Source organism: Plodia interpunctella, chromosome 6 (assembly GCF_027563975.2).
Source record: "Plodia interpunctella isolate USDA-ARS_2022_Savannah chromosome 6, ilPloInte3.2, whole genome shotgun sequence".
In the NCBI taxonomy this organism is placed as follows: Eukaryota; Metazoa; Arthropoda; class Insecta; order Lepidoptera; family Pyralidae; genus Plodia; species Plodia interpunctella.
The window spans coordinates 10,188,413-10,203,934 of record NC_071299.1 but is presented as its reverse complement, the minus strand read 5'-3'; the positions used below and the strand labels follow the sequence as shown (position 1 = coordinate 10,203,934).

General features: G+C 35.3%; 1 protein-coding gene across 7 annotated transcripts in view; it reads right to left on the bottom strand.

Annotated features, from left to right (window-relative positions):
• The window catches only part of LOC128670722 (uncharacterized), a 57,526-nt gene that overhangs the window by 16,152 nt on the left and 25,852 nt on the right, over positions 1 to 15,522 (bottom strand). For 6 of the 7 annotated variants that reach the window (XM_053746653.2, XM_053746657.2, XM_053746651.2 and 3 more), the window contains exons 2-3: positions 10,074 to 10,282; positions 6,106 to 6,307 (exon numbers count right to left, since the gene is read on the bottom strand). In XM_053746653.2, coding sequence (XP_053602628.1) covers positions 6,106 to 6,307; positions 10,074 to 10,083 — 212 coding nt within the window. In that variant the 5' untranslated portion in view covers positions 10,084 to 10,282. The remainder of the gene's footprint in view (positions 1 to 6,105; positions 6,308 to 10,073; positions 10,283 to 15,522) is intronic. The other variant, XM_053746652.2, reaches the window with a different exon arrangement.

Here is a 15,522-nt window from a genome sequence, read left to right as displayed (position 1 = left end):
CGTTGAGTTAGCATCCCATAACACAACTTTCGAACTTACTTTGGGGCTAGCTCAATCTGTGTGGTTTGTCCTAATATATTTATTTATTTATTTATTTATTTTATTCACACGCGAGGATTAGAAAATAACATATAACAATGCCCATTTTCTAAAAAGCTCGTTAATGTATTTATATTTTCCGGAGTGCTAATAAAATTTCCTTCTCACGACAATATACCTGAGTCCATAAATTCCGGGCCATAGACAACACGTGTTATCCCGAATACTGACCATAAAATGAATATTTCATAAGGCATACCTCACACCTTTGACAACAATGGGTGACAGGTTGAGTGGCGTACAATATATTATGTTGAAAAATCTTAGTTTGTTAGATAGCCGTTGGACTACACAACAAGCAATTGTCAGATTTAAATTGATCTATTTATATCATATTCTGGTGGACAAAAATTAATTTTAAATAAACTAATCTTTAGTATCTACAAAAGATTTTGCATATGATTACTAGGTACTAAAATGATAGATCAAAAATGTAGAGAGTACAAAAGCATTTCTGAAGCAAGTTAAAGAACTATTGACTAAAAAATGTTACTACACAATAAATGAATATTTAGAAGACAATATTACATTGTAATGGCAAAAACATACTTCGAATTGACTAACTACATAACTTATAAAAAAATAACAATTGACATAACTATTATTATAATTAACTATTGATGTATTTTAATGATAAACAATAAAGAGACATAATTATAATGAAATAAATAGTACAATAATACATGTAATTAAATACAATACTTATTTTTAATATTATTAATTTAAAAAATAAATACGATGAATGAACGAAATACACAATCTTTTTTTTCATAAAATAGATAGCAAAACAAATATATAGCCCTTCTCCCATTGCAGCACCCGACAGGGTCCTTAATTGTTCCTTTATTTTGTAAATGATGACCTGTATACTGTACATTAAGGATGCAATAAATAATTTGAATTGAATTCATATTTGAAACTGAAAGTGATCAATGAGATAAGGAGGTTTCTTGTATAGGAATTTTAACTACTCTCGAGAGTTGCGAGTATTTTTACTTAAAATTAGTTAGCTTAGATCACTAAGTTTCACCCATTGAACTGTCAATCATCGTCTAGAGAGCGCAGGTTTACTCACTATGATGTCCTTCAGCAATCCGTGTGGATTGCTAATGCCAAACCTAGATAAAAAGTAGCCCCATAGTATTATGGGGCTACTTTTTATCGCATTTATCCTATTGTTCTTTGGAATAACGATATTGGAATACAATATTTTGGCATAATAGGTCTAAAGCGTAATTGATTTTTGGCATACGTGTAAATGTGGCATAATTAACTGTTAGGTTGGGTTAGGTTAGTTATGGTTACGAAGACCGCGCGCAGCTGCGCGCGGTTGTGGGGGACGACCTCTCCCTGCCGGCTGTCGTAAGACAGATGGCCCACAGCGAGACGTCGTGGACAGCGGTGCAGGCCTTTGCGGAGAGCGTAATGCTCCGCAAAGAGGCGGCGGAAAGGGAGAGGGAGGATACAACCGACCTCCCCATTCGCCGCCGGCGCACAGGGCGCAGGAGGCGGGCATACGCCCTGCACCTGCTGCCCCCACAATAGGGCCGGTCGGGTGGCGGAAACGGGATTTCCCGTCGCCCGGCTTAACGGCCCCCGGGTAGAAAGGCGCGCCCATGCCAAGCGCGCCTTTACCCAAGCGGGTAGAAGGCTGACGAGCCGTCCCGCTGGCCGCTCCGAGGAGAGCGGCCGAGCCGAGGCCGCCGTGGTAGCGGCCGCCGCGCCGGGGCTGTGGAGCGAGAGTAGCACATGGTCCCGGCACAAATGCGGTTGGCGTTGGCATCGTGTGGTTTTAGTGGGTTCAAGTCCCACACACCTGTCCGGCTTCCCGTGGCCGGATGGACGGGACGAGGGTCTTTCCACACGTTAAAAAAAAAAAAAAGGTTAGTTATGGTTCAAATTGTTATGCGTTAACCATTATGCGCAAGCACGAAATGCTTAATTTATTATTTTATTATTATGCCATAGTACAGTATGCTGTGTTTCAATATGGCTTAAATTTTTATGCTTATAGTTAGAGACCCACATACTATACTAACTCCTAATAGGTATTTCACATGGCACATTTCACATCACAGTCAACAATAGGCGCCAGCTCGAGCGGCGTGTAGATGAACACAATAAGCGCTGCTAATCCGGATTGATGTGTGACAGCCATCTATTCAAATTCAAATTTCTTTATTCAATTTAGGATGATATACATCACTTATTGACGTTAAAAAAATTACTTAAACTAAGTCTAATGCCGGCTTCCAAAGCGCAAGTGAAGAAGAAGCGGCGCAACAAACTTCACCGCAGCCTTTTCTCCAAGGACGTCAATTAACAAATATAGGTCTTATATATATTAAAAATTAGGAGGACGAATTTACATCATTATTAAAAATGTCAAAATTTGAATGAATAAATAAAATAAAATATGTATTTCCAATAAAATTATTGAAAATTGTCACACAAAATATATACATATATATAAATATAAAAATGTACAAAACGTACGTACCAATGTCATAAATCAATTATAATATTAATATAATCTAACTATACAGATATATGTATTGCAGTAGTAATACTACATATCCTACTAATATTATAAATGTGAAAGTTTGTCTGTCTGTTCAGCTTTCACGGCTAAACCGCTGGACCGATTTTGATGTAAAGAACCCTGTTCAATCATAGGTTACTTTTCTTGCATATTATAAAACTCTGCCGCGTTTGTCTTCATCATCTTTCATGCGATTTATGTATGTGTATGTTTCTTACTCTTTCACGCAAAATCTACTGGAGGGATTGTTATGAAATTTCGTACATGGGTAGAATATTACCTTGAATAGCATATAGGATACTCTTATCCCGAAATTCCCACGGAAGCGAAATGCCGGCGCGCAGCTAGAACAGCATTAAATTGTTACAGTATACGCAGAAGTATAAGTACTTACAGTAAACTCACAGTACTTACGCTCGATGCGTTTTTTAATGTTATTATCACGAAAACATGTAAAATGCAGACTTCAGTCCAAGACAAAATATAAAATCTTCAGGAAATTATGTCAAACAAGACAAAGGAATTTACATATTATATTCACTATATCCTGTAAGAAACTGCCACTTTTTTTCATTATTACAGCCCATTATATTACTAGCGGTCCGTCCCGCTAGTAAAAACATAATAAATTATACACCTAAACCTTCCTCGGAAACCACACTATCTATTAGTGAAAACCATTATGTGTTACCATAGCATTACTTTTTGAGTTTATCGCGAACATACAGACAGACAGATGCGGCAGAGGATTTTTGTTTTATAATATGCACAATGTAAATCTGAATCGGTGTAGTCGTTTTGCCGTGAAAACGTAATAAGACTTAAAGACGACCTCGGTGGCGCAGTGGTAAATTTCTTGCCATTGAACCGAGTGGTCCCGGGTTCGAACCCCGGTCGGCTCATGATGGAAAATGATCTTTCTCTGATTGGCCCGGGTCTTGGATGTTTATCTATATATGTATATGTTATAAAATATAGTATCGTTGAGTTAGTATCCCATAACACAAGTCTCGAACTTTGGGGCTAGCTCAATCTGTGTGGTTTGTCCTAATATATTTATATTTATTTAATTACTAAGCAAATAAATTATAACCAGTAAGCCCTAAGGTAAATTACAGAAGAAGTCGGATATCCTGTGCAGTTCAGTGGACGTGTATGTAGACACTGCAATGCAACATCCTTGTGACGTGCCGTGTCGTACATCTACATATAAAAGAAGATGCTGAATGTCCGACTGCACAGCCCAATTCGCCGGGTCTAGAAACTTTATATTTAGCACGTAGGATCCTTATGCACTAAGAAAGTATTTTTCAAAATTCATCCTCTTAGGGGGTAAAAAGGGGGGTTCAAAGTTTGTATGGGGAAACCAGATTAGTTAAAGAGTCTTAATACCAACAGACTTCCTCTCATTGAGTGTTTTCCCGTTTTGTTTCAGTTGTTTAGTGTCGAAGCCCAGAGCCCGCTGCGTTCCGATGTTCGACGTATACATACATGCCGATTTGTCATTACATATATATATATATATACATATATATATATATATATATATATATATACACACGACTAATCACTAAGTGAAAAAATAAATAAAATAACAAACATTATTTCAGCTTAATCATAATGTTTTGGGAAAGACACACAATGAAATTTATCAAGGCAATAAAACTTTTCAATGCATATGTGATGTGGTGGCCTTTAATTTGCGTCGCGTACGTGACTCAAAACGGCCGAAGTCGTGTCACGTTGGGCCGTTATAATAAGTTATAACTTAAACCATACTGTTTATACAATAATACTAGCTATTGTCCACGGCTCTACCCGCGTGAAATTCCTACGGGAACGGTTACTTTTTCCGGGATTAATGGTATCTACTTATGTCGTACCTATTTAAGTACATGTATGGATTTTTTTTAAACATTTAGTTAATTCGTGGATTGAGCAACAAAGCTATCCATCTCAAAGATTTTTAAAAGTCTAAGACTGTTTCAAATGTGTAAACTTTTGTTCAAACTTGTCAAGATTTTGAGAAACCAAAAAATAAATTTTCTGCGATTCGTGCTTTCGGTTAACAAACAGTACAGTAATATACGTATTATCCAAAGTCATAACTGGGACGGCTTACGAAGCAGATCAGGATAATACGCATTTTTGGTCATCCATACCGCTGCCGACGAAGTTGCGTTCAAATTTAAAAATTCAAATTACATCACAACTCACAATAATTTACGAATTTGAATTTCAGCAACGCTTCACACGGGACGTATCATGTCATGTCGAATAAATAAAATATTCAATCGATATTCAATCTAAAAACTGTTATATTAAAGTATCTGTTTTCAATTTTATCATCGCGCTATAGTTTTATGACGAATTGTTAAAAAAAACTGGATGCATTTTACGATATACAGTTGAAACGATGAAGTACCGTTTTTATGAGTAGAAAAATTAAAAAAAAAGAGTTTCGCTACGAACCAAACTATTGGGACAAAATAAGAGGTATAGTTGACCCGATGCCTCTTTAAAATGGGTGAAAAATTAAATTGGTAATATTGCTTCTCAATGAAATTTGCAAGATTTCTTGAACATTTGCAAAATCGTCGCAACAAAAGTTGCATTTTAGTCTTCTATTAATTTATGTTGATCGTTGAGTCAAAATTCAAATTCAAATCATTTATTCAGAAATTAGACCTTCACAGGCAATTTTTCTCGTCAATCTTTATATTTATAGTTATTTCTCACAAGCTACAAACTACTGGCATTTCGGAACGACCACTGCTGAGAAGAAATGCCGAAAGAAACTCATTTGAACAGTGTTGGTCCATATCATGCCAGATCGGCTTACCATTATTGTTTCTTACAATGTTTTTTTTTCCTTTCTAATAATATATAAAAAGTCGTACCTATTATTTTAATGTATATTAGTTTCAGTTTTATTTATTGAAAATAATTATAAAATCTATTTCTACACAGTATTGCCCAGTGCAACTACAGTTCCTACACTGGGCAAGTTTTTGGCATTAAGTAAAGAGTAGGTATATATACTCGTAATGTTAAGCGTCATCTAAAAATAAGCTGCGCCCCGGGGTTTCACTCCCGTGGGAATTTGGGGTTAAAAGTATCCTATGTGTTATTCTAGATTATATTCTACCCGTATACCAAATTTAATAACAATCCGTCCAGTAGATTTTGCGTGAAAGAATTTCACTCCCGTGGGAATTTGGGGTTAAAAGTATCCTATGTGTTATTCTAGATTATATTCTACCCGTGTACCAAATTTCATAACAATCCGTCCAGTAGATTTTGCGTGAAAGAATAACAAATACTTATATACATGTACAAACTTTCGCATTTTAAATATTAGCAGGATTAAGTTTATCTGTAAGTGGTAAATCTGCATATTCTCAGAAATAAATAATTTGAACTTGAACATGATCATCGAGGGAGGAAACTCGTCTGCAACCTACCTCCTCAGTTGTTTCTTGCTCAATATAACCGTCATGAGGGCCAAGTTGGCGGACATGCCAAGTCCCGACAGTGCCAGCAACGCCGCTGCGCTCGCAGCGCCGCCTGGCGGACAGTGTCTCGTGTTGTTGAGGATCGAGGAGTTGCTGGCGCCGGACGATCCGAAGCGGAGGTTCGCCCCGATCATAGCCACCGCCGAGCCTGCTAGGAGATAATGCATGTATTAATAACAAGATAAAATAATCACAGATATTTTACTTCATTACTTCTAAGAAATTAAACTCACGCGGGCGAAGCCGCGGTCAAAAGCTAGTTAGTAATATAACAAGAAGATGAATGTTTAATACTTTTGACTCACACGACAATAAAATATATTTTTTAAGAATTCTATAATGTTCTGTAGATAAATCTAAATGAATAGTTATAACAACAGTAACTGTTTCAAGCGCAAAAGTTTGAGAAGTTTGGGATTTTAACTTAAAGAGCTAATATATAATATATTAATCTGTTTATATATTTGAATGCCATTTATATAATTTTTTCTAAATATCCCTGAAATTTTTCTTCCAAAATTGCTACAAAAATACCTTATGTCTATTTATTTGACAAGACGTATTATGGAGCAAAGGGTTACGGGGATCAGGTATGATGGCACGTAATTTTTCACCAAGTTGAGCTATGCGAACATCTGTGACGCGAGATCAAACGCAAAATCCCAAAGTTCAAAACTTGGCGCGTCAACCGAATTAATATGTTAAATAGGTTAAGATGTTTCCGCATTTAGAAATTATGACAACTAGAGCAAATTCGAAACTCTTTTACAATGTAAGTATATTTCTTATTGTCAAATGTAAATTTGCATGTATTAAAAAAAACGCGTAGTTTGAGCATGGAAACTCATTCTCACTCACACACGCTGGGATCATTATTTCTTCTTATCATTTATGAACATGGAATTAGTAGGTATGTTGTACGAAGTACTTACTATATCCATGTATATGAATAACAGCAACATCTCTGTCATTGCGAGATATCAAACCTTCAACACTTAAATATTTGCGATCTTAGAAATTAGATCAAAAAATGTAGGTATTCGTTTAAGCCTGTCTATCCAGAATATAATTTGGTTATACTTTTAAAAATACATGTTTTTATGTATAAAAAGAAATGTTTTAAAATCGGGCCCAAGTAAAATTAAAATTAATTAACAAATAAAATTGTATTATCAAAACTAGTTAACAAGTAAAATAAAATTGAATCTTTAAAAAGCCAAAAAAGCCAGCCAGGAAATGTCGTAGAGAGTCAGGACAAATAACCCTTGACGAAGAAAAAGAGATTTGGCTATGGCTTCTTGTCTCGATAGTCAATAACTTGAAACTGAACTTGGCGAGACGCTACGTCGCAAAAACGAACTCCACGGTAAGTATAAATTTTGATGTATTAACTCGATAGAAGCTAAAAATACGGTACGTATGTTAGACTCCATTACACTTCTTCATAATCGTATTCCTCATGGCTGAGGGTCGTGGTCGTTACGTGTAATGAAACATTCACAACGATTTTCTTGGCACTATTAATGGAGTGGTTTGCCATTGCCTTCTCCATTTCACACACAAGTTGATAGTCAACCAGCTATCAGTTTCCTTTAACGGAAGCAAGTGGAGATCGATGAAAACTACTTTATATGAGTAAGATTAATACACAAACTCAATAATACAAACTCAACAATTACAATATACGGACTCATTACTATTTTTCTCAGATTTTAATTAAAATCTAATATGCTATCATCATATATAATATATATAATGACAATAATTCTACGATTGAATTACAGGTTTATGAAATTTAATTCAAAACGTAGAAAAATGGTAATTAAATCGTAAGATTGATTTAATTTGTATAGAAACTTTACCCAATCAAATAATCTGATAAAAAAATACGTATAAAACTTTTGAATTAAAAAAAAACACAAAGTAATTAAGGTAGTATATATATATTTAATTATTCGGCTCGTTATGACTTATTTCAATTTACAAAGTCCGTTAATCAGGGATCCCCGTCAGTGATAAAGTTTGCCAATTACATCAGATGAGTTTTCTTGATTTATACTTCCAAGTTTCGACGTGTACTTAGCGTTAATCCTGTAGTCCACTGCTGAGCATAGATGAGATGACGTAGAATATATAGACTAAAAAAGCCTATTTTGTTGTTTATAAATTTGTGATTTCATTTGGAACGTCAACATCGGAATAAAATATAATAGTTCGTCTCTTACAAAAACAAAATATATTTTTTTACTATACTGGTCTGAAAGCGGAATATAGCATAGCCAGCTACTTTTCCTGTGCATATCTTAAAAGTAAATCAGGATAAAAGTGTTATAAACTGGAGATCCTTTATAAAAGCGACTTCAGCTCTGTCTGCCCCGTAAGGGATTATAACTATATAAAAGAGCTACTTTCTCATTTATGTCACAATTTGTGAATAAGACAAAATGAAATGGAAGATGGGTAAACAAAAATGTTTTTATTTATTTTACCTATATCTATGTAAAAATCCAATCATGTTAAAAATCCGCCGTATATTTTGTAGACAAGAAAAATTTTGTCAATTATTTTTTAAATAAGTGAAAAGTGACAGTTTTCACTTACGCAGCAATGGATTCTCGGCTTTATGTAATCTGCAAAATTTTCCACGAAATTGTGGCCTTGTTGTGACAGAAAAGTTTGTGTTATTGCGATTGTATTTTTTATTACAAGTTACGAAAAATTATATTAAGGAATCATGTCCATATTCTATTTGTTACTCTTTATTTCTCAATCATCTCTGACAACATCTGAGCGTTGTCCTGGTATCTACTTCAGCGTCGTTGAGCGTCGGAGCCCACTTTCCAAAATTTCCGCTCCAATCCTCCACTTCGTACGGTCCTCGGCATCCCTAGTTGTCAGACCATTGTCACGCATATCATCCTCGACGACATCAAGCCAGCATTTCTTGAGTTTGCCTTCTGCCAGGGCCAGGCGGAAGCGGCATAGCCATACCCTACGTAAGACATGGCCGTACCAACTCAACTATCTATATATAAGTAATTAGTTTCTTGCCCATATTAATAGGAGTGAAGCCACGGGTAAAAGCTGGCTGCAAAAAGGAAGATTTCGATTGGACCGCTCGGTAATCAACATGATTCAAGCATCAAAAGAAACGCAAGCCTAATGGATGCTGACTTGCATCTCCTTAACCCCGTCGAGTTTACTTCGACCCAATTTCCCTTCACATAAAGTCTGTTTCCATAAGAGTATAATTAATTTCCAATTAGGATTCGTACGAAAAGTTCGTAATTCATCCGTAAAACGGTGAATTTAAATTGTAAAAAAAAATGCCTTCGTTTGGAGCAGTGGTAGAACTTAGAGGGATAAGTGATTTACATGACGATGTCTAATTATAAATAAAACATTGTTTTTTGTGAGACATGTCAACTTATAACTTTACAACGACTATAGGTATTTAGGTATCTCCATAGAATTAGCAGATACTCCGTACGAAGTACTTACTAAATCCATGAGTATCTCTAACCACCTGGCAACCCGTCTATCACCTTCTCTAAAAGTCAATAAGGTAAACTAGCAGACAATGATTAGAACAAAATACCTATTGTCTATAATCAAATGTAGTTTTTTTTAATATGATAGTAGATCATAGCATTTCGATTTTTCAGGGATACATATAAAACTTAATAAAACGTGCAAAATATCATATATAAACTATAATACCTAATGACAGGCTAAACTCATTGAATATTTCAACTTTCTAAACACCCGAAAACGTGTCCAGGAGAACTTGAGTTTGATAACAAAAACCACTAGTGAATATTTGAATTCAAACATTCACTACAAAAAATTAGGTACAAATTGAAATAAGTTAGAATTTTTTTCATCTAAAGATAGAAAAAAGCCAGTAAATCGCTTACCTGCCGACATTATGCCGCCGCGTCCGACTTCAATGCGCGCTCAATATCGAATGCGATAAATCACACTGACACACGATCAGCTGGCCGCGCGCCCCTCCACCGGCCCATTGCATTTTTGCACCAATCACGTACTTTTGCACTGACATTACAAATCACAGTCTACCCGTTTTAATTTCACCGTTTCTGAATACACCTCGCTTTCGCTTATTCTGTAACAAATAAATAAATAAAATAAATAAATAAATATATTAGGACAAATCACACAGATTGAGCTAGCCGCAAAGTAAGTTCCAGACTTGTGTTATGGGATACTAAATTTTATAACAAATACATATATAACCATCCAAGACCCGGGTCAATCAGAAAAAGATCATTTTCCAAATTAAATATACACGTATTTTCTTAGATTCATTTATGAACAAGCACTGCAAATCTATATATATTCGTGATTTAAACCAATATTGATTTAGACCACGAACACCACAGAAGAGCGCGAATAAAACAAATATAAAAAAAAAATATTTATTTTTGGTACGAGCTGCGATATAGGGAAACATCCATGTGAAATTTAATTCCTTGTCAAAGGAACATTAAACGAGTTCATACTACATACAATTCTATTACAAACTAACTTTAATAGGAAGTAAGGGAAGTATAATTATGTATGCTAAATCTTTTAATCCTTGCATATTATAAAAAGACGTCCCCCTGTCACGTCTGTCTGTATGAATGCGGTAAACTCAAAAACTACCGGACGGATTTTTGTACGATTTTCACCAATAATTAGTTGATTCCAGTGGAAGTGTTTTATTGATTGTGGTTTTCCTAGTTAAGTATAAAAATGGATCACCTAGTTGAATTTTGTTATCCTATAATAATTATCATAAAATATTATACTGTACTCGTCACATAAATATGTATTTAACTTTAAAAAAAATCTCCATTTTGATTGATTAATCTTAGATCCCTTCACCGATAATATGTTCGTGTCGGTATTCACAATGTCTTCTGAAAGGGATGCAATCTACCTCCGATGCCACTTCTTGAGAATAACTTTCACTTCGACGAAATGTATCTAAATATCTATTTAGAATTATATATATAACCAGCTTTTGTCCACAACTTAGTACGTGAGTAAAAATTCGTTTCCCGTGGGAATTTCAGGAAATCCCTTCTTAATGCTCCCCTACACTGTTCTAAGAACCTACAGACTAAATTTCAGCTTTCTACGCCCAGTAGTTTCGGCTGTGCGTTGTCTGCCAGTCAGACACTCAGTAAATGAGTTTTATTTATAATATAGATATATTTTAGTCAGCAATATGTATACCCCTATATTTCATTTCATTTCGCTCACACAAGAAAGATTTAATCTAATGGTATGGACTAAAAGATAAAAGTCTGAAATATATTTTTAACCACGCAACGGATTTTTATGCAGTTTTCACTGTTATGTACGCAATTTATTTCCGAAGCTTTATAGACATCGTGCGAAGCCGGACCGGGTCGCTAGTAAAATAATAAATCTATATTCTTATTTAAAGGCCGGCCGCCCTCCTGATGTAAACCTTTTGGGAATATTGATTATGCCTATCAAGTCAAGGTTGTTTATCCTTTATCGCCTTATACGATATCAACGGGAGTGTTTGAAATGGTGCAATTCTAGGGTGGAACGGTTAATTTGGGGTCAAAACCGCTAATAAAACCTAGTTTTGTATAAGTTTTAATACACTTAATTCCGGCTACACACTAACACCGAACTCGGACATTTATCGATATATGAAGGAAAGTACATTGCGTACTTTGTACGAGATTATTTATCTAGGAAAAACGCCAGCAATGTACGTCGAAAACGTTAAGATTGGCGAACTGTTTTCCGATAGTGTGCAGCCGGTATAATACCATAATACCTACTTCTTGAGCCAAATTATTTATACACGTATCCGCTGAAGAGGCAACTTGGGAAATTAAAATCAATCAATCATTCTGATTTATGTTCCGCTATAAGGAAGTTTCTAAAAGTTTATATGTATAAGAAGTTAAAATGAACTTTGTTTATTGTAGTGTGTCTTATTTTTAATAAAATAAAAATGAGTTTAGACAGCTGATCGGTAACATCGGCGTCCCCAGAGAGGGTTGACGCCAAATAGAGCCAGCCAGTAAAATTACACCCCAAAAATCTAAATTGAAATATATTTTTGAGCGTCACAACCGTGAATGTAACAGAGAATACACTAAAATAAAATAGTAATGTTAATGTAAACATAAATGAATAGCGAGACTTGCCTACTATTATATAAATATCCTCTCAACCTATCGTCGGTTGACTGTAAGAGATCCTGCATGGGATCTTACACGGGATAACTCCGTTATTGTACGTGCATGTTTGTTGTATTAACAACTTTATATACGTCTTAGCCGGGTCCTTCGCTCCCGTGGGAATTTCGGGATAAAAAGTACCCTATGTGTTATTCCAGGTTATATTCTACCCGCATACCAAATTTCATAACAATCGGTCCAGTAGATTTTGCGTGAAAGTGTATCTACAAACGAACAAACAAACATACATACACACATCCTCGCAAACTTTTGCATTTATAATATTAGTAGGTTAATAGGATAGTACAATATTATCGACAGCCCTAACCTTGACACACCTGGCTCGCGAATAATTTTAATTAAACCTGCAATTCCATATTACGCTGAAGGGTCGAGCTCTGACGGCTTTGTGCGAACACTCGTTGCGACCCAGAAACTGCTAGCTGAACTTTTTTACACCTTTTACATTTCTAAAAGTAGAAAAATTGAAAATTGATTGGAGAATATACACAAATCGCTTTACCATTACGTAGTACTGGAATATAATACTGTGGTTCTGCGCGGGTTCTTTATTGTTGATCTGTGCGTGTGTGTGATTGTGGAAACAAATAAATTAATACATCAGTCTATACTATTATTAAAAATAGGTCGCCATTTGTGAGTTTGTATGTTTGAGGCGGGTAATCTACCGAAACTACCGAACCGATTTCAAAAATTATTTCACCATTACAAAGGTACATTATCCAAAATATTATAGGTTATATTTTATCTCAAAATTCCCACGGGAGCGAAGCCCCGGGCAACATCTAGTTTACTAAAATAACAAATGCTGCGATATGTCGAGTAACATTAATGGATAGAATTTTAATTATAATTTCTTATAATTAAAATTACGGATCTGTCCCATGACGTCTACCTAAAAGTATTTTAAATTAGAATGTCTCTCTCTTATTTGAGCGTTTACCCGGTTCTTTCCGGCCGTTGAGCGTCGGAGTCCAGGGTCTGCTTTCCTACTTTTTTGCCTCCACTTCGCACGATCGTCGACATCCGTAGTTGTCAGACCACACATCATTGACGACACATGAAGCCAGCACTTTTTGTCCGTTCCAGATATTGGACAGTGTTTTACGATAATATGTTGTTTTCACAAATTTTGCCATGCAAATCCTTAGATTTTGGCATAAAAACTTTATCTGTATGCATGTATAGTTTTTGAGATACAGGCCAACCCTCAGATAACACTATAAAGACTGAGCGACCCACTTAAAACATCGTAACTCGCTTATTTGGCTTTCACGAAATCTCATTTCAACTTTCAAAATTCTTTTGGAATGTTCACTAAATCCCGAGCAATTTTCATAGGATTTCAAGAAGTGAGCCCTCAGACCACGCGCTCATTCCAGGTCAATAGCATTCGCAGAAAGGGTGACGGCCTAAAGAGGCCGGCTTTAAAATCACAGCCGAATCTTAAAAACATATACGAGTATGTTCATTCTTACGCATCGCTGCGGCTCCAAATACAACGGATAATTCGCAAGGATGAGAAAGGGTTTTAAACAATGATATAAGAACTTTTTATGTGTAAGGAAGTTAGAAGTTACATAGAAAATCACTAGTGCCTGTTTCAAATTAACTATGAACCCATAAACAAACTAATAGTTAAGTTTTCTTTCTACCACCTAACTTTCTGCTAAGTTTAAAGAACTATACTTACTGAAAAGTTAAATTTATTAGCAGGGTTTGTTTAAAACTAAGTGCAGTTAGCAGAGGGTTTGCTTAAAAATGCAATATGTTTTTGTAAGAATTATTCATGTAATTCTAACTTATCAGATAACAAAAAACACGTAGACAAAGGTAATAATTTATAAATGCAATATAAATATTGCCAAAAGAAAAACAAACGAACACGGGGCAAGAAAACCATAAACCATGCTAAAATATTGTTCCATCATAATCCTCTTTCGCTTTATAATCGAAATAAAAGAAATAGCATTAAAAAAATATTAGAAACACGAACCATTCCCGACGGAGCGGAGGTTGAAAACTTTTTCGCATAATGAGACTGTCATTTCAATGAAAATATATAAGAAATCGAAGGAGAAATAACATTTCTGTTTATTTATATTCGAGGTTATTAAAATTTTTGGTCGTACAGCTCGAATTTTCCTCTCAGCACCCTACTAATATTATAAATGCGAAAGTTTGTGAGGATGTATGTGTGTGTTTGTAACTCTTTCACGCAAAATGTACTGGACGGATTGTTATGAAATTTGGCATTTTCGGGTACAATATATCCTGGGATAATACATACGGTATTTTTTATACCGAAATGCCCACTGCAGCGAATGTTTAGCTAATGTTTAGCTAGTAATACGATCAGGAGTTCTACAAGGACCCAACCTGGGACCTTTACTATTTTTAAGGGCCTGGGGCGCAGCTAGTGCTAGTAGTGATAAAAAATATTATCCTACATAAATAATAATGGATATGTATGTATGTAAGTTATTCTATCACGCAAAATCTACAGGAATAATTATTACGAATTTTGGTACACGGGTATTACCCTGGAATAACACATTCGCACACGGGAGCGAAGTCCCGGGGCGTAGTAGTAGGTCATATTAGTTATATATAGTAGACTTTTCCTTGTTTCTTTCGCGGTAGTGACGCTCTGGAGCGTAAACATTTCGTAGAATCGGCTGTGAGTAAAAAAAAACTGATGATACCCATGATGTCCTTCTATATTTGTGGAATTATACAAGTACTAGTGGAAAATTACTAGGGGAGCAATAGCTAATTGGCTAAACTATTCTAAATTATACTACGTACAAATTAACTCGAACTTCTAATAGATTTACAGTATCTTACAAATATCCATCACAGCACGAGTGTGGCTACACTCTACGTATTCAAATAATAACCTTATTTTCAATAGTGTAAGGTTTAGTATCCTTTCAAGAAATACTTTGTGCAGGCTGTAATTTTTGTATAAACTTGAATTTGAATCTTATGCAAGTAAGACACAGTTGATTTTCGAAAGAACGTGAAAAGTTTAGAATTAATTACGTACGAGAACTAAGAAAGTTTTATCAAGGCCGGAAACTTGGTGGTTCTTATGATTTGTGTGTAATTT